Source organism: Juglans regia, chromosome 2 (genome assembly GCF_001411555.2).
Source record: "Juglans regia cultivar Chandler chromosome 2, Walnut 2.0, whole genome shotgun sequence".
Taxonomy (NCBI): domain Eukaryota; kingdom Viridiplantae; phylum Streptophyta; class Magnoliopsida; order Fagales; family Juglandaceae; genus Juglans; species Juglans regia.
This window is the reverse complement of record NC_049902.1, coordinates 861,314-885,640: the sequence shown is the minus strand read 5'-3', so window position 1 is coordinate 885,640 and position 24,327 is coordinate 861,314. Positions and strand designations below refer to the sequence as shown.

Here is a 24,327-nt window from a genome sequence, read left to right as displayed (position 1 = left end):
TAATATGGTCCATTCATCTCTGGAAATATAAAACCTCTACTGTAATTACCTTATTATCTAAGAAAATTTGTTATTGTTTGGGCAAATTCCTAATAAGAGTTGTATTTCCAAACTTTAGTATTAGACTACATTAATGGAATCCTCTAAATATGTCTATATTTGACTATAATGGACAAGAATCCAAGCCTAATTGCAATTTGCTTCTCCTCTTGCAAAATCCATTTTTTTTAAAAGAAAATCTTAGAGAATGGATGTATTTGCATTATTTCCTAGTAAAAAGGATCACGAGAATTCTTAAGTGGGACCAGGACTACAAGAGTTACCTTCCCTAACCGAGGTCCGGTTAAGAGTTCCAAGTTCAAACTGTATTCACTCCCCTGAGTAGAAGTGCAGGGAAGTATGGACAGTTAAATACCAGAAAATCACTAAAAAGATACTCTGCGTGTAAGATTGATACTAGCAAGGTGCCTTTCGTATGTTGAGAAAGAATGATTTGGGCTTGACCCTTTTGACTTTCTCCAATGAAATCATCAATAAGCGAGTAAAACTCTTTACTTGCAAACAATAACAAGCTTAGCAGAAATGGACAGTAACATTATGTAGACCCACTGGATCCTACTGTTTCATGTTGTTTGCCGGCCGCATCACGAGTCGAAGACTCCAATGCGCAATGTTATCCATTCTCATGACTTGGTTGACACTAGTCTGTTTAAGCAATATGGGATATTTCACTCGAATAGTCATTGGTAAGGCACTTTTGTGTATTAATCGGCTAAACTAGATGGCCCATGAATGAAGATGTTGGAACCAGCAAACTTGCAGCACAATATGCCTGACTGCCTCAGTCACAAATTAGATTGTTCTCCTTTATTTGTTCTGCATATATAGGTGAATCAACAAAAATGTACTTTATTTTCAAAAATAGGGAAAAAACAGATGGAAAGAGAGGGATCATCCCACAGATAATGAAAGAAAAAATTGTATTTTACAAGTACAAGAATTATTTATGATGATTATATGCCCAAAACAAGCACGTACTTCAACCAACATTCCAAGCAGAAAACCTATGCAGGTCTTGGTTCCCATAATTAACAGACGATAGTCAGAAGTAGAACTTGCTTGATTGCTCGTCCCCAGCTTATGTGTAACCATACACTGCTAATATTTTCTGCTCTACACTTTCCACTTAAAAGATTTTCAGCCATATGGTAAAAATGCAGAATTCTTGGCACCCCTCTCGCACTAAAGGGTTTCCTCTTCTTGCGACTCAAGTGCGAGAGTTTCCATAGAGTTGGGCATAAACACTCTTTGTACGATAAACAACAATCATGCTCAAGGCTGTTGCAACAATGCAAAGTCCAGACAAGATCCCAAACGTGATGGAATAGCATATGGAACCCTCACAAGAAAGTGCGTCGTCATCCTGAAGAGGTACTGCTAGCATGGCTGTGGATATTTGCTGCGAGATGGCAGCTTGCTGCTCTGCGTAGTAGTCGTATATACCACTAGCAATGACACCTGAGAATATTAGAGAACCTGCTGTACTGGCAAGTGTAAGAAAGTTATACAACGCACCGAAACTCTTCAGTCCAAATAGCTCAGAAGCCGAGGCTGGCACAATTGCCCAGTGGGCACCATACCCAAGCCCTATCAACACGGTGACAACATAAATTTGCCCAGGCCATCCCATGGAATAGTAGAAAAGTCCAATTGCCATGACAACCTGAGCCACAGCCATTGTCACTGGTCTAGGATATGCAAACTTTCTGGTAAAATAACCAGTGAAAATGAGGATTAGGAAAATTGTGTGCTGGTAATGGCTGAAAGAAAATATCGAAGTTGTGATTTTAATTTAAATAATTATATTGTACCTTACAACAAGCTCAGAGAAGTAGCCACCACCAACACGGCCAAGAAAGTTCCAAATGCTGATCATGGATACGTATATACTTGAATCAGTATATCCCAGTGATTGACAAATCTGACCCAAGTTATCAATAACTGTCAAACCAGTTCCAGAAGCCAGTACAAGGGAGAAGAAGATAAGCAAAAAATCTGCTTTTTTTAATGCCTGCAATAAGGTGAAATCCTCTCCTCTACGTGGGCCTTTTCTCCGCTTGATTCTAACGGCTCCTTCTGCAGCTGCTTGAAACAGTTTAACTTGCAAATGGGCAATTCGTTTTTGCCTTTCTGATGCTGGAAGCAAGTCCACTTCTGGAGACTTCTCGTCCTCAACCTCACTAAGAATAACCTCATTTCCATCCTGCTCAGAGTTACCTGATTCTTGTTTCTGTGGCTCAGAGAGAAGGCTCTCTTCTGCTGGAGGTCTTGACTTTGAGAAGAAAACCATTAGAACAGGAATTATAACAGGAAGCAGTATCAAAATGATTAAGAGAACTGCCAGTAATACGATAACAGTTTGCTTCAAGTCGATCAGATCTTCAAGCAGCAACACTCCCAGCAAATAACCAGCCAGAATGAGGCAAAGACTATAGGTAAATAAGAAGCTTCTACCATCAGATGGTCTAACTTGTTTGTGACCTCCCACAGGTCTAATAATGAACATCAGGGCCAAAACAACTATTGATGGCCCGACTGCAATCATGAAAATGAGTGACGATTGATCAGGGAAATTGATCATAAGATAAATCTGAGTCAAAATTGCACCACTCAGTCCAGCAAATCCCTTCAATATCCCCACAATGGGACCCCGGCTTTTGGGGAAGTTTTGCACACAAGAAACTAGAGCAGCTGTGTTGAAGTAGGTTTCACCATTTGTTCCCACAAATATAGCAATGCACAACTGTAAACTAAAACCTGGTTAACACTTTTGCTTGAACTAGTTTAAAAAATCTACGAAGTTACTAATTAACATGAACTAATCAAATTTTAAGCACTTTATGCTAAATAGTTTGTCAATCTGTGATGGAAAACTAAAGAGCATAGCTATAATCAATGTGCATGGCTCTTTATACACTTCCTGGACTCTGAAATGCATCTGTCTCTGCTGTGCTTCATGCTATTGGTTTATGAGCATCTCTGATACATATCCATGTTGCAAGTGCACAACATGCCTGGGTGTCAAAAAAAATGGAGGAAGTGCCAAAGTCCAAAATGTGATAAACAAACTTCAACATGGTATGAGGTCTCGAATATATCTCAAGAGAAATGGCTATGGCAGCAAGAAGTATAACTCCCAATAAAAAGAAAAATTTATCTTTATTTATTAAGAATGTTGTACGAAAAGGCCCCATATTTTTATTTATTTTTTTTCAAAATGTTAAATGAAAAGGACATGTACAAAACCGTGGTCAAAGACTCAAATGTATTTCAGGCTAAAATAAACAATCCCCAACACCAGGCACAAACTATCAGGGCTTCAAGCAAATAGGCACTTAAAAGAACTAGAAGAACCCTCTCATCTTTCAACATGTCTATCATATTTCCAGACGTCTACAGTTGCAAATTAAGAAAATTGGCTAATCTAACCTACAGGCAACAACTGAAAGGTTTCTTTATAAACGCAAACCCTTGTACCAAATACAGGAACTCTTGTATTGCTGATGAAGAAATTATACGCTAGAACTTCAAGCTCGTGTGTTCTACTTCTGGAATAAAGAGAAATACGCTAATCTAACCTAGACGCAACAACTGATGATTTCTTTATAAATGTAAACCCTTCTACCATATACAGGACCTCTTGTGTTGCTTATCAAGACAGTATACGCTAGAATTTCAAGCTCGTGTGCAGTCATTTTCAGCAAGCAAAGCCAATGGCAGGCTTTTTATGCGGATTTCACTATCTATTAAAATGTCGCTAAAGCAAGTTATATTGACTACGATTATCAGTCAAAACCAAATCTGCAAGACCCATCAAGCATGCTGATCAATCAGAAGGATTGTACTAAGAGACTAATAACAGTTCTGCAACCGAATGAGAAAGATCAGGCTCCCAAAGTTTTACGCTTTTGTGTCCCATTTCATTATATTTCTGCCACTCTGCTCAGTTGAGAAACTTCAAGCGTCTCAAAATTTTGATGAAACAGGACTAAAATAAAATTTGGTTGCAGAACACTCGGATTTTGGGTATACATCTTCCAACTAATACAACAAATATCCAAGTTTGGAAGATGATCACCATGACCATCTCTACCAACGAGAGAGAGAGAGAGATCAAATATTTCTTAAGGCTCAACAAGGAAAAAAGCCCTAATCAGACAAAAAGGGAAATGAACAACCAGGAAGTTGATTAAACTCACCACCCACAATGGCAGAGAAGGCACTATACCCGTGACAACAAGCCAAACCAAACCATACCCAACAAAGTTCTGCACCACCCCAATGAGCAAAACCACCCAGATGGGCAAGACCTCGGACAAGCTTCCCGCCACAAACCCAATACTATCACCCAAATCCTTGGCCACACCCAGTATGGCCACCTGCCTCTGGTTGTAACCCATGGCGCTCTTTATCACTGGCGATATGCTCCCAAACAAGTACCCAATCCCTGCACAGGATTGAACCCACATTGCACACACAAACACCAGCCATCTGTTGTTGATGAAAGCCTTGAATTTGCCACGAAATTGATGCATCCTCTCTCAGACAGTCAATATTCAAAGAGGTTCAGCTTTACATATATACCAGCTGGATGGGATTGGAGAAGTTTCGAAGATAAAGGTGTGATTTTTTAGGATAATAAAAGCTGTTCGACTCCTTTAAAAGGGATGAGAGGAAGACGAATGATCAGCAAGAGTGGATTATCGGGCGTGCTGTAAAATAACAGTCTTGACGAACGGTCACTCATGAACTGGGTAGCCATGTACGACTGTTCCAGCTTCTCAATTCAACAATATAGCTTGACAATACGCTTGAGATCATTTAAGGGAACGCTTTACTCTAATAACTAAAGATACTCTGTAATTAGTTAGTTCAGTAGATGGAGCCCACTCAAATCTCATCTAGAAAAGAAAAGGAAAATATCCCAATAGATCATTTACATTGCATTCAGATTTGTCCAATTTTGAGCTTAACAAAACCAAACTTGGGGGGGCCCTGACAAAACTCATCATACAAACGGATGAACGTGACTGTTTAACGTCGATGGCCGAGGAGAATGAGATCCAAGAATAATGGGGAGTAGGAGTAACGTAACAAAAGGAAATTATTGCTATTGAAATGGACCACTATTAGACTCTTTGGCCACGTTTCAAAAAAAAAAAAAAAAGATTTTTTTGAAAATGGAATAATAATTGAGATTATTTGTTATGAAAAAAAAAAGTTAAATCCTATCATTTGATTTGATATCATTGTAGAACTTACTTCAACTTGTGTTGGGTTTATGTATTCAAACAAAATTGTAAATATCTTTTTATTACCATTCAAGAATGAAACTCATTAGATAAAAAGTTGTCTGAGACTCTGAGGACATCAATTATTATGAATAAATAAGGGGTGAATTTTGCATTTGGGTTAAAGCACGTGAAATTTTATTTAGAAATATGGTGGTAGACAATGAAGTTATCTCGAGAAAGATGCATTTTGGAGCGGGAGATGGAGGTTGCCAATCCTAGCTAGCTAGTAGCATTATGACCAATGTTCTGAATATCGTACTGGATGTTGTACCGATCAAGACATTAAAATGAAATATTTCAATACTGGTACCGTTTCGAGATAGCATTTCGGGATAATATTTTTCGGAATGGTCGATATATAAATAAATTATATATAAAAATTATATTTTAAAATAATAGTCTATATATAAATAAATTATATATAAATACATATATATATAAATTATAAATAGTCTAGTCTGAATTGAGGGTTAAAAAATAAACTTATAATTTGAAAAAACAAAAAAAAAAAAAATACTGGCCGAAATATCGGCTGGTACGAAATGTATATAGTCCCTGTACCGGCCGGACGGTCGGTACGAAAAATTTCGACCGTACCGGCCAGTACGGAATGAAATTCAAAACCTTGATTATGGCTGGTGGGTATGATAAAAAAAAATTAAAAAAAAATAAAATAATTACAAGATGTTAAACTCGCCATGCATGCTTTTATTGATCATCTTAAATAATAAGCCATGAAATGGTTGAATACCTTGTAGGTTAACCTCTTTCATATAGTTTGGTGAATTGAAAGTTATGAACATGAGACTTGTACCTATTAATTTCTACCTACCTCCTGCCCTTTTTTACCCAAAATTTCTATTAGCTAGAATGATAACTCCATTGTTTAAATTAGTTTAAGCTTTTTTTTATCTAAGAAGGAAATGTTGAGAGATGAAACTATCTCTAGATTTTCAAGAGTCCATTGTTCATATAATAATAATATTAGCTATGTTGTTTTGGTAAAAAATCATATTAGGGTGACGGTATACTTCACGTGAAAAATTCTTTGTTGAGATTAAATTGGACCTAGGTCCCGAATACCTGGTGCAAATAAAAAAAAGAAAAAAAAATTCGGGATGAACTCAAGTTATTATTTTCAAACTTAATGAATCCAACCCAAAGCATGATAAAATAAAATAAAATAAAAAAGTCACTGCAATCAGGTTTAGGTTGCTTGGACCCAATTAAAGACAATTATATATATATATATATATATATATATATATATATATGCATAAAACACATGGGAGACTCGATTCTTGCTCCGGAATTTGTTTAATTGCAAACTTAGCATTTGGTTTGACATGAACACGTAAGCTTTAGTCCTCAAAGTAAGAAGATATAATCGAAGGGCAGATCATGTCATGTTCATTTGTTTAAACACTTAAAAGATATTCAATTAAATATAAGTTATTGTCCATTCTTTTCGGTTTGAAAACGTGCTGTTTAATAAGAAAACTTTCTTTGCTGATTTACTTATATATATATATATATATATTTATATATTTATATATTTATATATTCCAATTCATCGTTATCTTTCTTCCCGCATCAAATGCGCTACAGTAGTGTTTATATGATATGATATTGCGGTGGCCAACAACTATGTTTTTCTCTTCCTTTTTTTTTTTGTCTTTTTTTTGGCAGCCGACAAATCTACTGCATGTCAAGCGTGGAGGTGTGAAAGGAACTTCTAGAGAATCCCGCAGATAATCGAAGTAAGATCGAACATGAACATTAGAGGACAAAAAAGAAAAAGAAAAAGAAAGAAAAGACATGTGCATCAGTGCATGGACTGCTGTCCCTCCAAACCAACAGGTTCTCTTTTGTTTTGTTTTGTTTTGTTTTATAACGTTCGATCCATTACAATGTGCATGATTTACCAATAATCTTTTCTAGTTTAATTTCTCTTCGCCAGAAAAAAATAGAGAAGAAACTAGAGATATCTCTTGTATGGATATTGTAATTTTAGAAAGAGAAAAAGATATCGTAAAATTAAATTTATAAATTGATATGAATTTTTATGATATATTATATCTATTTTATAATAAAAATATATTTATAATTTAACGTACCACATCAAATTAAATTAATTTGTAAATTTATTTTTATGAAATTTTTTCATAGTTAAAATATTTTTCTTCTCAAAAATAATATCTGAGATAGATGGGATATGAATTTATCATATAAGACTAAGAATATGATATCGGAGTCGATATCAATTAGAATTGCTGGATTTAATGATCATTACAACTAAAATAAAATGGAAAATGTTACTTTGACACCTCATTTTGACACTTCTTATATATATATTTTTTAATTAATAGTTAAAAAAGTAACTATTAATATATTAATATTTTTTTATATTTTTTAAAAACGTTTAAAAATGATAAAAAAAAATATGAATAAAAAAATTAAAAAAAATAAGAAGATGAATTTATGTTAGGTGGCATGCCCAACGGTCAATGCTGAGCAGCAACCTAACACTACTTAAATAAAATAACCTAATGAGGACATAAGGATTTAAACAGTAAGATTGTAATACCTTATTTCAATGATAAATGAGAGGGAAATTTCTTTAACTTCTATAAAATTTTAAGACTTGGACTATAACATTGATTAGTTCTTTTAGAATATAGTAATGATATGTATAATCGTAGAGTGCACAAGTACTACGCAATTATTTTGAAAAAAGTGAGGTCTATTATTAAAAAATTAATTTTTTATGTAGATTTCGTATTTACTCACTTTTTTCAAAATGATTGTGGTACTTGTGTACTCACAACTACAAATATCATTTCTCTTTAGAATATAATTAAGTTCATATATGACTTAAGTTTTCATTAAACCAATTACATGGATAATTCTTTATATTAATTAAATCTAAAAATGGTTTACTTTGTATTACCAATTATAATAGATTATTCAATTAATTATAAAAGAAAGAAGGCGAATGTCACGTACGTAGGAAATTCATAAGAGGAAGCATCTCAACTTTAAAATTCTTAATCCAACATTACTTTTTAAATTATTTTAAACTTATTTATAATCATATAGTACATGAATGAATGACGTCACTCAATCAGAATTAATAAAACTTTAGCTTGGGAAATAATATAGGTTTTAAATTGTTACAAATATATTTGTGGATCATGTGAATAATTTTAGATTACTGCTAAGTTGCCTGCATCCGGTGCCCTCAAGTGTTACCGATAAATGCATTTGTTTTTTTAGCATTTGTATGTGTTTTTTTTAAATATTAAAAAAATACACACAATGCTTAAAAAAATAAAACAAATACATTTATAGGTATACTCGGGGACACAGTTTTCGTATGGAAGTTAAATCGTGTTAACGGGTCGTGTTTATATCGTGTCAAGACATGTACATTATCCTTAATGGGTCAATCCGAACATGACTATTCAAGAATTTTGTATCAAAATCTTAAAATCTAACGTGACCTATTAAGATAACGGGTTGACATGACACGACTCGTTTTGACCCATTACTGAATACGAAATAGATTGACACGACGCGACGTGACGCCACCTGTTTCAACTCGTTTATGTTAATGGGTTAAATAGACTTATTTCAACCCGTTTGATCTGATTGATTTTATATAAATATTAAAATATAAACAATATTTATAAAAAATAAAAAAATTAGCTACAAGTCTAAAATTACAATCTAAACAATTTCAAAATATCGACATTAAAATCCCAACAGTACCAAATATAATAAACACATAATTACACAAATATGATAAACACACATTATAAAATATTAATGTTATAAGGGTTACTGGTTGAAGGGGGCAGCGTGAGACTTGGTCACTTGAGTAGTTGAGAAGTTGAGAAAACTGAGGGACTCAAGGGCAGTAGGGTTACTGGGTTAGGGTTACTGGGTTAGGGTTTTTGTCAATTTTTTCAATTTTAGATTTATGGGTATAAATGTAAATTTAACTTTCTTAACGGGTCATACCAACATGTACCCAAAATTGCCCTAAATCACGGAAAGATCAATGTTTCTTACTATACTTGCCCTTATTTATCATCTCTAGGTAGTTTAGAGCCATCAATGTGCAATTTGACAGTTCAATATCGTCTGAATTGGACTCTCTTGCATCAACAATACTGCTACAGCCATTATCTCGGATGTAAACCAAAACGTTATATAATACAATAGGGAAATAATAATGAAAAATTCTATTCCTAAGTCTCATACACCACACATCAACCTTTTTATGATTTTTTTAATTTTATTCTCTTACCAAATGTGTGGTATATGGATTATGAGTAGAATAATTCAATTATTTTAAGAATAATAAAACCAAAAAAAACTTTAAAGAAATTTTAAAAAAATAAAAAAATTTTGGTGTGTGGTGCATAGACTTATAAATAGCAATGCTCAATAATAATTAGACCGATAAATCCTATCGTGAGTTTGTATCGATTGATTTGTTTTTTTTTTAAATGTTCAAAGAATTTAAAAATGTTTAAAAAAGAAAAAAAAAATGCACTGTCGGTAGAAATCCCTCGATGCAGTACAATATGCTCAATAAATTATGACAGAAAGGCAATGAAAACATAGCCCTAGCACATGCCATTCCATGTTTCAACGACAACCGCGCGCCAGCACATGCCGTTCCATGTTTTTGTAAGTCTTTGATAAAACTCATGAATGATTAATTTCATGATGCAAAAGATTTTTGTTCACTTTGACATGCATGCAAAGTGATTGGCGTGACAGCTGAAGGCATTTCCAAATCAATACATCATGAATTATAAGCAAATGGAATTTAAAAATACTTAATTCCGTATCTGTCTATCACGTAGTAGAAAAGTCGTACACTCTTAGAGAGTTTAAGACGCAAGCTGTTTGTTCATGCAAAGTCATAAACTTAGGTATTAAATGTCCAACCACCTACATGCATGCGGGTCCATGCAAGTTTGTCCTCGCATATTAATTAATAAACACATGATGCATACAATGCTTGCCCCTTGATCTTTAGCTATCTTCTTTTCTTTGATAATCCTTTTGACATGTTAGATTTATAATGTTCTTCCCAGCTAATATGTACATTATATATATATATATATATGCAAGTTACCAATCGGCTAATACTACTAGCTAGAATTCTTATATTTTGTTATGCTCTTCCCTTCTAGCTAGGTTGTGATACTCGTGATTTCCACAATCAATATGATCAATTTAGCCTTAAGTTTTAAATGAAATTTTGCACATTTTTATAAGTAAGAAGTAAACATATGATGTCACTTAAAAGTTGAATTTGACACAAATTAAAAATTTGTGATTGAGGATGCCAAAATTCAAATTTAAGATTTATCTTCACCTAAAATGTCCTTTTGAAGATTGATACATATATATGAAGAAGCCAACGACTTGAATGATCCATTTAGGTTATACTACTATAGCTTTGTCTCGAGAAAAAGATTGCCAAGATTACAAACCCAACTGATATTAACCAACCCCACAAAAGTTCTCAATCTCTTTCAATTTGATACATAATATTAATTTCTTTCCTTCCATATTCCAGCTTTCAAGTTGTTCCACACGCCAAGCCACTGACTCATTCATAAATTCCAGTACCCCTACTTCTTTCAAGTACATCAAATGCTATATAATTAAACATCAAATTAACAAGCTGCATGACTTAGACCCAAATATATATATATATATATATAAATTCTTCTTATCAGTCATTATTCACTATTCCACACCCCTACACACTTTATTATGTTTGTTTTGGCAAGCGTTGACAAAGCATGCATGCGAGTGAAACCATGACTGATTACATAGATATAATAGATTACGATAAATTTCAAGTTCCGCTATGTTATGATTTTCGAGATTTCTCACAATCCTCTTCATCTAAAAGTAGGTGAAAAGATCCTCTAACAGTACTGGTTCGTGGCTGTGATAGAAATTGATCGGCTGGCCGCTAAAGACATTAATCCTGGCCATAGTCATGGTGATGGTCTTAAGAGATATGGTTGCGGTGGTGAGGAGATATAGCTAACTACAAAGCATTTGCCATTTTCATATAAAAGAGATATGAAATTAATTTAAAATTAAATATAGTAAGTACAACCCAAGCGTCGATATGTCCGAGTGGTTAAGGAGACAGACTTGAAATCTGTTGGGCTTCGCCCGCGCAGGTTCGAACCCTGCTGTCGACGTTTTTATGTATCTTTTTGACACACCTCTGTTTGGGAGCTAAGAAACCGTGGGAAAAAATATATATATATTTTCATATTTATATGTTTCTTACAAAATAAATCATTCGTTTTTTTTCTTTTTCTTTTCTTTTCCCTTGCTACCTATACTTTTTCAGCAACCAAACTGATCCTCCCGAATTCCGAACATGGAAGAGAAAACCGCGACTGCGATAACGAACCCAAAGTCCACTCAAGAGCTGGCAATGGATGGCCAGAAGCTTCTAGAAGAAACCATAGAGTCCGCCTTTCATATCCTCTCTTCCATGAACGACGAGCTCTGCAACCCCGCCTTATGGTCCACCATTTCTTCTGCTTCTTCTTCTTCTTTATCATCTACTTCTAGTACTGCTAATATAACCTCAATTCCTAATGGTCCTTCGCAATCCTCGAACGGTATCGCCAATGGCGACGCGGCCTCTTCCGATACGCATCACATAGAGAGTGGTGGTGGTAGTGGAGGAGCGCTCGAAGAGGCTCGTTTTCGGTATAAGAGTTCCGTGAACTCGCTTCGTGCAGTTCTCGCCGCAATCCCCAACTCTGAGAAGGTAAATCAATTTTCAAAACCCTATCTCACTTTTTGACTATTTTGGTATCAAAATCCTATCTTGGTTGATATATTTTGTTCTCGAATTTTTTGTTTTCCGTTTTTCCAGACTATAACTCTCCCCATTTAACAAAAACGGCGTGCTTAGTATCGAAGACAACCATGCATTACGGACAAAACTTGATACATTTTAGCGCAATTAATAACATTTTTTTAGGTTGTTTTGGAGTTGTGGGAAGGGGATTGTTTGTCGATTGTTCTGCTAAAGCTTGGGCCACAAATTTTTTTCAAAAGACAGAAGAAAACAAATGGATGTAGTAAACGCGGAAGGCTTTGAAAATCATGGACTGAATTCTACTTTTAACAACAGAGTAGTTCTAAGTGTAGTGAGAAACTATTCTTAGTGCTCCTCCTCTGTAGTCCTAGCTGTTTAGTTAATGAAGTGGTGCAAGGTAAAACTGATCATTGTCACATTGTTGGTGTTTATTGGAAAGGAATTTGCATTTCTGCAGTTAGTTATGTTTCTTGATAAATGAAAGTGATCTTTTTATTGGTGAGATGTTTTGTCTACAATAAAGATGTAGACTTTACTTTTTGTTACCTCCTATTTGAGCCAACTCAATTTTGGTTGTGTTAAAGTAGGCGAAATCGTTTGAATTGGGTTCAACTCCAAGTGGTCCGCTATCCCCAGCAGGTCAGGATGAGATTGAGAAGTTAGAAGAGCGAGCCTCTGGTTTAAGAAAGGTAGTATGCATTGAGTTGTAAATTTATATTGGTGAATCTTATAGGCCATGTGTCGAATGTTTGTTTCTCAGAATAGTGGTGGGAGTCGGGACATCTCTCCTTTGATGGGGATTGGATGGTGGGGGTGGGGGTGGGGGTGGGGTGCGTGTATGCTTCAAACTATGAGTATTCTTAGGCATTTAGCATGCCCTTGCAATGTATCTATGCTTTTACTTAAAGTTTTTTACCTTTTAGGGCTTACATTTTCTTAAACTGTCTTTAGATTCCAATTTGAAATCTTGTGTTTCTAAATATAGGAACTTGCAAGCAAGAACAGGTATCTCAAGGTTCTCATAGATCAACTACGAGATCTTATTACTGACGTATCCACATGGCAAAGCCCTTGTTCCATATGAAGTTCTGGACCGATATAGTCATCTTGAAAGACCGTGCCTGAGAATAGAGACTTGAGTAATGTTATACACCACACTCTCATGTTATTTTGATCATACTAAGTAGTATGTGACACATTTATCACCATTAAATGATAAAGAATCATGTAATAAATGATCATTTAATGATGATAAATGTATCACATACTACTTAGTAGGATGAAAGTGAGATGATACTATGGTGTATAGAATTTTCCTTTACATATATTCCTTTTAGAGGTTAAAAGGGAGGAAGATCAGGTTTCACAGAGTGAAAATTGTATCAGAACATTTTGAATGAAAAATAGAGTAGTGATCTTGTATATCCTGGTATATTTAACATTATGAATTAAGTGCTTGTTGAAAAGGATTTCAGGTATGACTAGCTTAGTTTATTCACGCTATTCATTCATGTGATGAGACTCTTCATGTAATGGATATCATACCAATCTTAATATGTAGTTTGACGTATGCATTTCAGGAGTTTGTTCCCATAGGGCTGCAACTCGAGGATTGTTCTTTTCCTCAAGACGGCTGCTACTGAAAATTATTTAAACTCCAGCACCAACAACTTGCTTAAATAAAGCGAGTGGTTAGTTTGGCTTCACTGCAATGATTTTAGGACACTGAGTTGCTGCTTTTTCGCTCCTCACAGATTCACAAATACTTGCAACGGCTGATTCTCTGTTTAGATTGAGAAATATTCTCAACTCATTTTATCTCATTTCATCATTATAATTTTTATAAATTTTCACATAAAATATAATAAATAATTCAATTTTTTCAAATTTTAAAACAATAATAATATCAAAAAATAATATTATAACAATATTTTATTTAACTTTCAATTTTTATCTCAATTTATCTCATCTCAATTCACTATTCAAACCTAACCGTTGCTATTCTGACTTGCATCGGCTAATTGGTTGTTGTATAGGGGCTGCTGACAATACTACTATTAGTCTAAGAGCATTCTCATTGAATTGGCCAAATGTAAATTCAAATTTTAGCTAATATCACTTGAGTTTGCATTTGTCTATTCCATTCAAATCCAATCCTCACATTAGATTATCAATTTATTTTTTATATAATAATAAAATATGATTAATTTCATAATTTTTTATTTAATTTAATTTTATCACATTTTGTAGTTCTACTAATTAAATGTTAATAATAATTATATTCTAATTAATATTAATATTAATATTTATCACATTTATTAAATAATAAATATTAATATTAATAATAATGATTCTAATTAAATTAATAATTAATATTAAGTAATTTATTTATTTTTATCACATTTTTTATTTAATTATAAAAAACACCTACATTTTTGGTGAAGGGAGTGAAAAATGAATATTATAGTGTTTGATTAAGTTACTGTACACCCACATATTTGGTGAGTTCCTGTAGTTGATGTCTAAATTTATATAGACATGTCTAATTCAATGTGAGATGTTTTAAGTATGTTGTTAGCTAAATTTAGTTAAAGTTAGATTTTAGCCAAGCCAATGAGAATGCTCTTACGTAGAAAATGACCATTGACTAACTAAATTGCATCTATCCTTTGTTTTCCTAGAGCTGAATCGTGGAATTGGTTTCATGTAGCCAATCTCAAATACTTGGGTTTGAGTTTTGTTAGGATGACTTGAGTTTTAAGAAAAATATGTTGGGCTGTGCACATCCCTGTAAAATATATGGACCTTTTTGTGCAAAGTTTCTCTAAACAGAACAATTGCATGCACCCGACCTGTTAGCACATAAAAATCCAACTTCGTTTTTGACATCGGCCAATACAAAAATCTACAATAGTTGCCATAGCACTTGTAGTTGTATAGATGTAGATTTTTACCGTACCATCGTTGGCACCCTTTTCCCATGCGTCTTAAAGCTTTTAGCTGTCTCATTTCATTCCAAAACGCCTCTTGAATGCTAGGAATTCCTGAGGCTTTGCACATATTGTTCTGTTGTTCTGCCTAATCTTGCTTACTAAAGTACCAGAAAAAGGCAAACAAACTATTATAGAAAAAAAGGCCGTATAAACGTAAGAGTTCCTGAATCTATTATACTAATATCACATACGTTGCTTTGGGTAAGAGTTGACTTCTTTACAGTTTGTTTTGATTGCTTCCATAACCACTTAAAGCAAAGGAGACAATGGAAATAGCCGAATCACTCGAGAAACTATTGCTTCCCCCTGTTTTCATTGCATTTTACTTGAAGAAAACAAAGACAAGGGACACCTACTGAGATATTTTATAAGACAGACATGGATACTACATATGACCTAGGAGGATTGATTAATTATGAGTTGAGGATCTGGTAGTGAGGGATGATCTCATATCAACAATGGCAGACTGCTCTGCGCCTAACTTGATGGCTTCTTTGCTTGCTCTTGTGAACCTTGCAACGGCACCCTTCACATAATCATGCGCTGCTTTTACATTCATTTTGCTGGTCATTTCATTTGGGAAGCTGCTCAAGAAGTGATCCCCATTGAGAACAGCTGCTAGTTGAACTACCTCACTCTGAAACTCGGATAGCTCACTATCTTCCTTTGCTTCTGTTGTCCTCAAAGGTGCCACATCTGGAAGGGTCTCTGCAGCAAAACCACATTACACTATTATAAGGTCTTGTGGGTATAAAAGATCATACAAAAACTAAATATTAGTATGGGACTGGAATAGTAGGATAGGTACCGGGGCAATCGGTTCTGGGAGAGGTTAATTCCCCAACAACCCGCTCAAATGTCCCAGCCCATGCATCCCTGTGAGTCAGGAAGTTAGAGGAGAGGTTGAACATCTTCTTTATGGTTGCGGGGATTGAAGAATGCTCGAACTCGGAGTTTGGAGCAGGCCCTTTTGGGCCACTTATCACTGTGGAAAGAGATAGAGATCAGTACAATAATAGATGAAAGTGAGTGAAACAACAAACATTAAATTTGAGTTTGAAGCAAAACTCTCAAAGTAATATGCACTAAGACTTCGGGTACCAACCAAACCACTAGTAACAACCAAATCCCTCATAACCTCTAATCTCTGGCAGCATTCGAAAATCAATCACCAACTTGTCAAAATTTGCTGACTTGAAACCCATAGCCACGCTCCTCAATCTACTTTCTCCCACTCAACCCATAGATACGTGTACAGAAGACACGTCACTAAGAAAATTAACCACCACCTAATCCAACTTAATCTCAGCAACAACATAATGAGATTGTAACCTTACTAGCTACAGAAAATAGCTAGCAACTATGATATAATTATGTAGATACCAACCGATTCTATGCAACTCAAAGCATCTCTAACATCAGCACAAACAGCTTTAACAGGACAAAAAGAACCATACAAAAAAAAAAAAAGGTTTAAGTATGAGCATTTTGAACTTACCAGTCCCTTTCTTAATCCAAGGAGAGACCATAATTGTGGGTACACGAACACCAAGCCTATCAAATTTGAAGAAATAAGGAGCAGGTCCTGTGTTCCCATCTGGATTAGGAACATTAACATAAGGAGTCTGGACATGATCATAGAACCCACCATGTTCATCATAGGTAATGACCAAAAGGGTCTGATTCCACTGCGGACTTGCTCTCAATGTCTCATAAACCTCCTTAACTAGTTTTTGCCCATTAGCCACATCATGAGAAGGGTGATCATCATTTGCAGGCATTCCATTTAGATCGAAATACCTCGGCTCGATTACGGTTAAGCTTGGAAGTTTACCTTTTAAAGCATCTTTCTTGAACTTTGAATCAAACGGGTGGAACTTGAATATGTACTTTAATTTCCTCAAATTTCTATAAAAGAGAGTTGTGGGTATGTTTTGGAAGTAGATCCCAAAGTTCATTCCATTCTCATGAAGAGAATCAAATATGGTTTTTTGTGGATACCCTAAAGCCAATTGCTTCTTAACGTGGGACGTTGAACCATGAGAAGTAGCCGAATACACAAACAGCCTATTGGGTTGAGTTGGGCCGGGGAGTGAAGAAAACCATCTATCAAAGACCGCAAATTCACGAACCAAAGTAGCGTAGACTGGCACGGCTTGAGGTCGGAAGCCTTTCATGACAGTTTCCGAGTGGTTTGGGAAAACTGACAGTGCTTGTTCCACAAAACCAGTCATGGAAGGAATGGAAGCAGAGCCAAATACCTGTTGCGCCACTGCCTCAAAGGAGTGTCCCGGATTCGGATCCACGAACTCAGAATCATCTGTGAAGCAAACGGACTCTGAGTTTGGGTTTTTGGTGGAAACCGGGTTGCATTCTTTTCCTGTGACTCCATTGATTAATGGGTTAATGGCTTTTTTCATCCATCCAAGCATGTGGTCAAAGGATCTGTTCTCCATGACCAAAACAACAATAGTTTTGATGGGTTGTTGGGGTGGCGGGACTGCTGAGGCAAAATGGGCGGGTGGCAAAACCCATGATTGTGTGAGAAATAGAAAGAAAATGCAGGTAAATGAAGGTGGACCTGGTAACCTGGTTTTGGAACTTCCCATACTTGCTGCTTGCTCACTGAAAGTCGAGTGTTTTGGCTCGATGGGTTTGCTTTGTTTCGCTCTCTCTCTCTCTCTCTCTCTCTCTCTCTCTCTGTGGGCTCTGTGAGTGATGCCACAAATTAGCACTTGGGAGGGATATCTAGTCTAACACATTATCACTGATATTTATCAGAAAGGGAGAGAGTTACAGTAGTTGATTTGGGAGTACGGAGCAAGGAGAGGGGAAGAAGTTTCTGGTTTTCGTGCTGTTTCTGCTAAATGATTCTTTTAGAAAAGGAAAGCAATAAAGGGAAAGTGAAAACGGTACTCCTGTCTCGTGCTGCTAACTTTTTCCAAAGTTGAGATCAACCTGCTCTATATCATATTCACACCGTTGTTTGACAGAATGTGGCTGATCTATGGTTTTGAGGACATAAAAGAAACAAGGTCAAAACAGCCACCGCCTCTTTTGCAGCTTCAGTTAGCAGTATATGCGGGGAACATGGCGCACCACGACAAACAAAACTTTCGGATCATCAAGATGATGGATCTATGACAGTTACAACTCGATTCAGTAATTTCCCAAAAATGGAGCCCAATAATAAAAATTTATATAATTTGCTTTGACATATCAAACTAAAAAACATTGGTTCATATCATAGTTGGGCCTTATTGTTCAACAACAAACCTACTTATTAGTATGCATAAGAGGCATATTTGACTGACAGACATTGTAAGGATCAGCTGGTCTTACTTTCCTTATCAATTTTAAAACAATAAGGACAGGTTTTATTATATGGCAAAAACTACTAGTGTTCACAAGACACGCCCATAACGAGAATTGGTCGAGATAACAACCCAATTAACAATTGAAAGCCAACATCTTTAATGCTGCTTTGACATCACTGTCAACCTCTTTGTCTCTCCACAATCATATTTCATATACGTCCTTTCACGTAGCCTTCATCCCCACAAATCCCACATAGAACCGCTACCATTAGCTTACTTTTCTTTTCCTTTTGTTCGCATGCATGGCTGTGAATTAACTAACATGGGTGCCACTAAAATTTCTCATGGTCATGGTGGAGTGCACGTGAAGAAGGTAAGGTAAATTTCAATTTTGAGGGTCGTTTGAGATTGATGTCATGGACGATACAGTGATTTTTTTACAAGAATAGGACGAATGAAATCGTATTGAGGGCAGGGCCATGTGAGGATTCAATTTCCGAATATCTATCATAAAAGAGTAGGACGAATGACATCATATTGAAACGTTATTAACAAGATAATTACGTTTCAAAAGTAATTATGCTCACAGGTAGATCTTGTCAAATTGAGGTCTAAATTGTAGCTGTCCCATTTCTTTCCCATTCATTCCTCTCTCTCTCTCTCTCTCTCTCTCTAATCTGATTGTCCTTTGTCAGCATAAAGTCAAACATTTGTACCACAAAATGTCAAATAAAGCTAAAAAGGAGTTAGAAAATATTGCCACGTGGGTCTAACTCAAGCACGCGACAGTGCGTCATTCTGGAATTGTCGTTGAACCCTGATGGGCTCCGTTGATGAAGAGGTGCATCAGCGTCTTGTGGACCTGTGGTTGCTCGATTCATGCCTCGTCAAAAGTCTTTACGACTCCCAATTTCCCCCTCAAATCCAATAAATCTCATCCCTAATATTAGTGTATTAAATTTATTTTTAATCACATGTATATACGTGCACCTTAGTTAGTATGTTACTCACCTTTACTATATATTGTTTTTACTGTTTGATGAAATATACGAAAGTATTCTAGATCCTTCTATTTTGTGCCCTAGTTCTCTCTATCTCTTGTCATGGTATCAGATGTAAACAAATCCTAGCGTCATTTCGTCTCATCTCAAAAATGGCCACTGACTCTTTACCTCCCCCTTCTCCCATGCTCCTTCTCATCAACATGAGGATTACTCTAATCATTTCTATCTTCAACACGGTGACCATCCCAGTGCCATTCTCGTCTCTCAGCCACTAAACGTCGATAACTATCTTACTTGGAACCGATCTATGTCCGTGGCTCTTATTTCCAAGAATAAGTTTTATTTTGTGAATGGTGCTTTGCCACCGCCTCCTACCTCTGATCCGATGCATAGTGCATGGATCCGGTGTAATATAGTGGTTCTGTCATGGCTTCTCAACGCTATGTCGAAGGAGATAGTGTCATCTGTCATCTATATCAATTCTGCCGAGACTAAAGGAAAGGTTTGCTAAAAGCAATTGCCCTCACATTTTTCAGATCCGAAAGAACATTGATTCTTTAACTCAATAAGCTTCATCTGTAAGTTCTTATTTTACTCGTTTAAAAAGTTGTTGGAAAGAAATGGTTCATTTTTGCCCACTGCCTCCATGTTCTTGTGGAGCTATAAAGAAAATCGTTGATTTTCAGCAAGAAGATTATGTTCTACAGTTCTTGATGCGCCTCAATGAGTCTTATGCTTATCTGCGCAGTCAGATTTTACTTTTTGATCCATTTCTCCCAATTAATAAGGTTTTCTCTTTTGTTTTACAAGAAGAGAAACAGAGAGAAATTGTATCTGATTTTCTGACTTCTATTGAATCTGTTGTTATGTTTTCGAATAGAGATTCTACTCGAGATTTTAATCGTAGATCTATTGGATCACCTGGATCTAATGGATCCAAACATGGCAAGGCTTTTGTTCCTCGGAAGGATCGACAATACTGTACACATTGTGGTTTATCAGGGCACACCATTGATAAGTGTTACATGATTCATGGGTATCCTCCTGGATACAAACTGAAATCTTGAAACCCTAATGTCAATCAAGTGTCTGCTAGCCAATCTAATATTTATGATTCAGTTTTAACCCAATCATTTCATTTTTCTCAAGAACAATGTAAACAGCTCATTATATTTCTTCAAACTCAATCTAATGTTTCCTCTGCAAATCAAGTAGGAACAGTTTCAGTACCCTCTAATTTTCTGTATCCTCCACATTTGATCCTTGTTTTTCAAGTACTTCCATTGTTCTTGCTAATAATACTCATAATTCCAGTCCATCTCAATCTTGGATTCTTGATTCGGGTGCAACAGATCATATGATTGGTCACTTATCCATTTTTTCTTCCATAAATTCCATTGTCAATATTTGTATCAAATTACCTAATGGGTCATATACTCAAATCACACATAAGGACACGGTTAGGCTTTCTGATTCCTTTGTTCTAACTGATGTTTTGTATGTTCCAGAATTTACTTTCAATCTTATTTCAGTAAGCAAATTAGTTTCATAGTTATCATGTTTTCTTTTATTCTTACATGATTTCTGTTATATTCAGGACCTCTCCAATTGGAGGACAATTGGAGTAGCTAAGCAATCACAAGGACTGTATTATTTAATGCAAGTACCAGGCACTACTTCTATTTCTTGTAATTCTGTTGATAATGATACTTCACCTCACTGTAATTCTGTTAGAAATAACTCTTACATATGACATTGTTGACTTGGACATATTTCTAATTCTCGATTACATGACATTGCTTCTAACCTTTCCAACCTTACATCTCAACATATTAATTATTGTGATATATGTCCTTTAGCTAAACCGAAACGATTGTCTTTTCCTTTGAGTACATCTCATACAACATCTGTATTTGAAATCATTCATTATGATGTATGGAGACCTTTTTCTATACCCTCTTATAATGGCTTCAAATATTTTTTAATCATTGTAGATGATTTTAGTAGGCGTACTTGGATATACTTACTTAAGTCAAAATCTGAAACTCGATCTTATATACAAGCATTTTTTTCTTTTGTTGAGATTCAGTTTAATTCAAAAATCAAAACTGTTCGTATTGATAATGTTTTGGAGTTTGATATGAAATCTTTTTTGCTGATAAAGGGGTTATACATCAACTTAGTTGTGTATATACTTCTCAACAGAATGCTATTGTTAAAAGAAAACATCAGCATATATTAAATGTTGCTCGGCCATCAGATTTCAATCTCATATATCTTTAAATTTTTGGAGTGATTGTGTTTTAACTGTTGTTTATCTTATAAACAGAATTCCAACTCTTATTATTTCTAATAAATCACCATATAAGGTGTTATTTTCTATTAAACCCCAATACAATAATCTTAAAATTTTTGGTTGCCTTTGCTATGCATCCATTCTTGGTGGTTCTTCAACCAAATTTTCTCATTGAGCTCAAGCTTGTATATTCCTTGGATATCCAACTAGTATAAAAGGGTATAAACTCTATAACATCCATACTCATAAGTTTTTAATTTCAAGAGATGTTGTCTTTTATGAGACTATTTTTCCTTTCAAATCAGATTCTATAACTTCATTAGATTCTGGTTTCATTCATGATCCTATTTTACCAGGCCCTTTATCAAACATTGTTCTAAATCCTTCTCAATCTCCATCTCATTCTCAATTAGATACTCTTACATCATCCAATATTCTATCCACATCTTCCAATCCAGAAAATGATTATGTTTCCATTCCTACCTGAAAATCCACAAGAAATAGAAGACCACCTAATTACTTGCAACATTACCATTGTTCCTTGATCAATACTAATGAAGTTACTCATTTTCCTCTGGTTGATAGTTCTTCAGCAGTAGGTATTGTCTACCCTATTTCTTCATTCTTATCATATTCCAAATTTTTCAATTCCTATAAACATTTTTGTCTTCTGTTGACTCTCTATATGAACCTAAATTCTTTCATCAAGCCATAAAACATCCTCATTGGAGGGATGCAATGGCCGCTGAAATCAATGCTCTTGAAGCTAATAATACTTGGGTTTTTACTAACTTACCTACTGGTAAGCAATCAATTGGTTGTAAATGGGTATATAAGTGTAAGTTGAAATTTGATGGCACTTTAGAGAGATATAAGGCTCATTTAGTAGCCAAGAGTTATACTCAACGTGAGAGCATTGATTATTTTGATACTTTTTCCTCTGTTGCAAAGCTTACTATTGTCCGTTGTTTTCTTGCCTTGATTGCTATTCGCAACTAGGAATTACATCAACTGGATGTAAACAATGCATTTCTTCGTAGGGAATTAGATGAAGAAGTTTATATGAAATTACCACCTGATTTTTTGAAACCTGGAGACACTTGGGTATGCAAGTTACTTAAGTCTCTATATGGCTTAAAACAAGATTCTCGTAAGTGGTTCTCTAAGTTCTCTTCCACTTTGATTACTTATGGTTTTAATCAGTCTAAATTTGATTATTCTTTGTTTACAAAGTGTTCTGGTAGTTCTTTTATGACACTATTGGTGTATGTTGATGATATTGTCATTGTCTCTAATAATCCCACATTTGTTGCTGATCTTAAGGAATTTCTGCATTTACATTTCAAGCTGAAAGACCTTGGCAATTTGAGGAATTTTTTGGCTCTTGAGGTGACAAGATCTACTAAAGGTATTTCTCTTTCTTAGAGAAAATATGCACTAGAGATTGTTATTGATTCTGGTCTTCTTGATGGTAAGCCAGCCACTTCTCCTATGGATTAGAATTTATGATTGTCCAAAACTGAAACTTCTAGCCCTTGACTTGATGATCCAGCATCTTATAGAAGGTTAATTGGTAGACTTCTTTATTTGACACTCACTAGACCTGACATTTCTTATTCTATGAATACTTTGAGTCAGTTTTTGGACCATCCACGCCAATCTCGTCATGATGTTGCTCTCAGAGTTGTAAGATATGTTAAGGCTACTGCTGGTCAAGTTCATCTTCTCTGCAGCTAAAAGGTTTTTGTGACTCAAATTGGGCCACATGTCCTGATTCCAAAAGATTCGTCACTGGTTTTTGCATCTTCCTTGGTGATTCACTGATTTCATGGAAGTCCAAGAAACAAGTGAGTGTTTCTAGATCTTCCGTTGAAGCTGAATATCGTTCAATGGCTTCTGCTTGTGAAATAAAATGGCTCACTGCATTACTTGCTGATTTAAGAATTATTTTTTCCTCTCCATTTGTTTTGTATTGTGATAGTCAAGCAACATTACATATTGCTGCTAATCCTGTTTTTTATGAAAGAACAAAACATATTGAGATAGATTGTCATTTAGTTAGGGACTTGATTCAAAATGGCATTGTAATTACTTTACATGTTTCTTCTGAACATCAATTAGGTGATTTTTTTACTAAGCCTTTAGGGATAGATATATTTCATAGTCTTCCATCCAAGTTGGGTGTTCTTAATTTACACACTCCAACTTGAGGGGGCCTATTAGTGTATTAAATTTAATTTTAATCACCTCTATGCACGTGCACTTTAGTTAGTATATTACTCACTTTTACTATATATATTGTTTTTACTATTTGATGAAACACAAGAAGTATTCCATATCCTTCTATTTTGTGCCCTAGTTCTCTCTATCTCTCATCACCTAATTCAATTTTTTAAAAATTATCACACGTATCTCTCTAGCAAAAGATATCGTAACATCAAAGTTATTTCTCATCACTAATTTCTTGATGATGCAATCAATGT

General features: G+C 35.1%; 3 protein-coding genes, 1 long non-coding RNA gene and 1 other non-coding gene across 8 annotated transcripts; 3 read left to right on the top strand and 2 right to left on the bottom strand.

Moving 5' to 3' along the window:
• Nucleotides 1-837: 837 nt before the first annotated feature.
• On the bottom strand, nt 838-4,895 carry LOC108996253 (protein NUCLEAR FUSION DEFECTIVE 4-like). Of its 2 annotated transcripts, none has more exons than XM_018972060.2 (3): nt 4,260-4,891; nt 1,872-2,803; nt 838-1,766 (listed from the first exon to the last, which is right to left on the bottom strand). In XM_018972060.2, the coding sequence occupies exons 1-3, from the start codon at nt 4,593-4,595 to the stop codon at nt 1,268-1,270; spliced, it is 1,767 nt and encodes a 588-aa protein (XP_018827605.1). In that variant the 5' UTR covers nt 4,596-4,891; the 3' UTR covers nt 838-1,267. The 2 variants fall into 2 exon arrangements, with proteins under 2 accessions (XP_018827605.1, XP_018827687.1); XM_018972142.2 differs by having other exon boundaries at nt 1,603-1,723; nt 4,260-4,895.
• Nucleotides 4,896-11,211: 6,316 nt separating this feature from the next.
• On the top strand, nt 11,212-13,808 carry LOC108996363 (mediator of RNA polymerase II transcription subunit 30-like). Of its 2 annotated transcripts, XM_018972266.2 has the most exons (3): nt 11,566-12,180; nt 12,822-12,923; nt 13,220-13,808. In XM_018972266.2, exons 1-3 carry the CDS (start codon nt 11,782-11,784, stop codon nt 13,316-13,318), a joined length of 600 nt encoding a protein of 199 aa, XP_018827811.2. In that variant the 5' UTR covers nt 11,566-11,781; the 3' UTR covers nt 13,319-13,808. The 2 variants fall into 2 exon arrangements, with proteins under 2 accessions (XP_018827883.2, XP_018827811.2); XM_018972338.2 differs by lacking the exon at nt 12,822-12,923 and having other exon boundaries at nt 11,212-12,180; nt 13,220-13,430.
• On the top strand, nt 11,515-11,596 carry TRNAS-UGA. The gene has a single exon. It is a non-coding gene; the product is annotated as a tRNA-Ser (tRNA).
• A 1,567-nt stretch (nt 13,809-15,375) lies between the features above and the next one.
• On the bottom strand, nt 15,376-18,220 carry LOC108996489 (non-specific phospholipase C6-like). The gene is made up of 3 exons (XM_035685232.1): nt 16,726-18,220; nt 16,036-16,212; nt 15,376-15,935 (listed from the first exon to the last, which is right to left on the bottom strand). The coding sequence occupies exons 1-3, from the start codon at nt 17,834-17,836 to the stop codon at nt 15,637-15,639; spliced, it is 1,587 nt and encodes a 528-aa protein (XP_035541125.1). The 5' UTR covers nt 17,837-18,220; the 3' UTR covers nt 15,376-15,636.
• Nucleotides 18,221-19,675: 1,455 nt separating this feature from the next.
• LOC108996652 lies at nt 19,676-23,940 on the top strand. Of its 2 annotated transcripts, XR_001997065.2 has the most exons (3): nt 19,676-20,050; nt 21,146-23,252; nt 23,483-23,940. It is a non-coding gene; the product is annotated as an uncharacterized LOC108996652 (long non-coding RNA). The 2 variants fall into 2 exon arrangements; XR_001997061.2 differs by having other exon boundaries at nt 19,676-23,252.
• Nucleotides 23,941-24,327: the final 387 nt, after the last annotated feature.

Coding starts and splice junctions, on each gene's coding strand:
- LOC108996363 (XM_018972266.2), top strand. CDS start 11,782: ATGGAAGAGAAAACCGCGACTGCGATAACGAACCCAAAGTCCACTCAA. Junction 12,181..12,821: donor CAATCCCCAACTCTGAGAAG/GTAAATCAATTT, acceptor GTGTTAAAGTAG/GCGAAATCGTTTGAATTGGG. Junction 12,924..13,219: donor GAGCCTCTGGTTTAAGAAAG/GTAGTATGCATT, acceptor TTCTAAATATAG/GAACTTGCAAGCAAGAACAG.
- LOC108996253 (XM_018972060.2), bottom strand. CDS start 4,595: ATGCATCAATTTCGTGGCAAATTCAAGGCTTTCATCAACAACAGATGG. Junction 2,804..4,259: donor CTTCTCTGCCATTGTGGGTG/GTGAGTTTAATC, acceptor TTTAGTTTACAG/TTGTGCATTGCTATATTTGT. Junction 1,767..1,871: donor TTCTCTGAGCTTGTTGTAAG/GTACAATATAAT, acceptor TTATTTTACCAG/AAAGTTTGCATATCCTAGAC.
- LOC108996489 (XM_035685232.1), bottom strand. CDS start 17,836: ATGGGAAGTTCCAAAACCAGGTTACCAGGTCCACCTTCATTTACCTGC. Junction 16,213..16,725: donor TTGGATTAAGAAAGGGACTG/GTAAGTTCAAAA, acceptor CTCTTTCCACAG/TGATAAGTGGCCCAAAAGGG. Junction 15,936..16,035: donor TCCCAGAACCGATTGCCCCG/GTACCTATCCTA, acceptor GTTTTGCTGCAG/AGACCCTTCCAGATGTGGCA.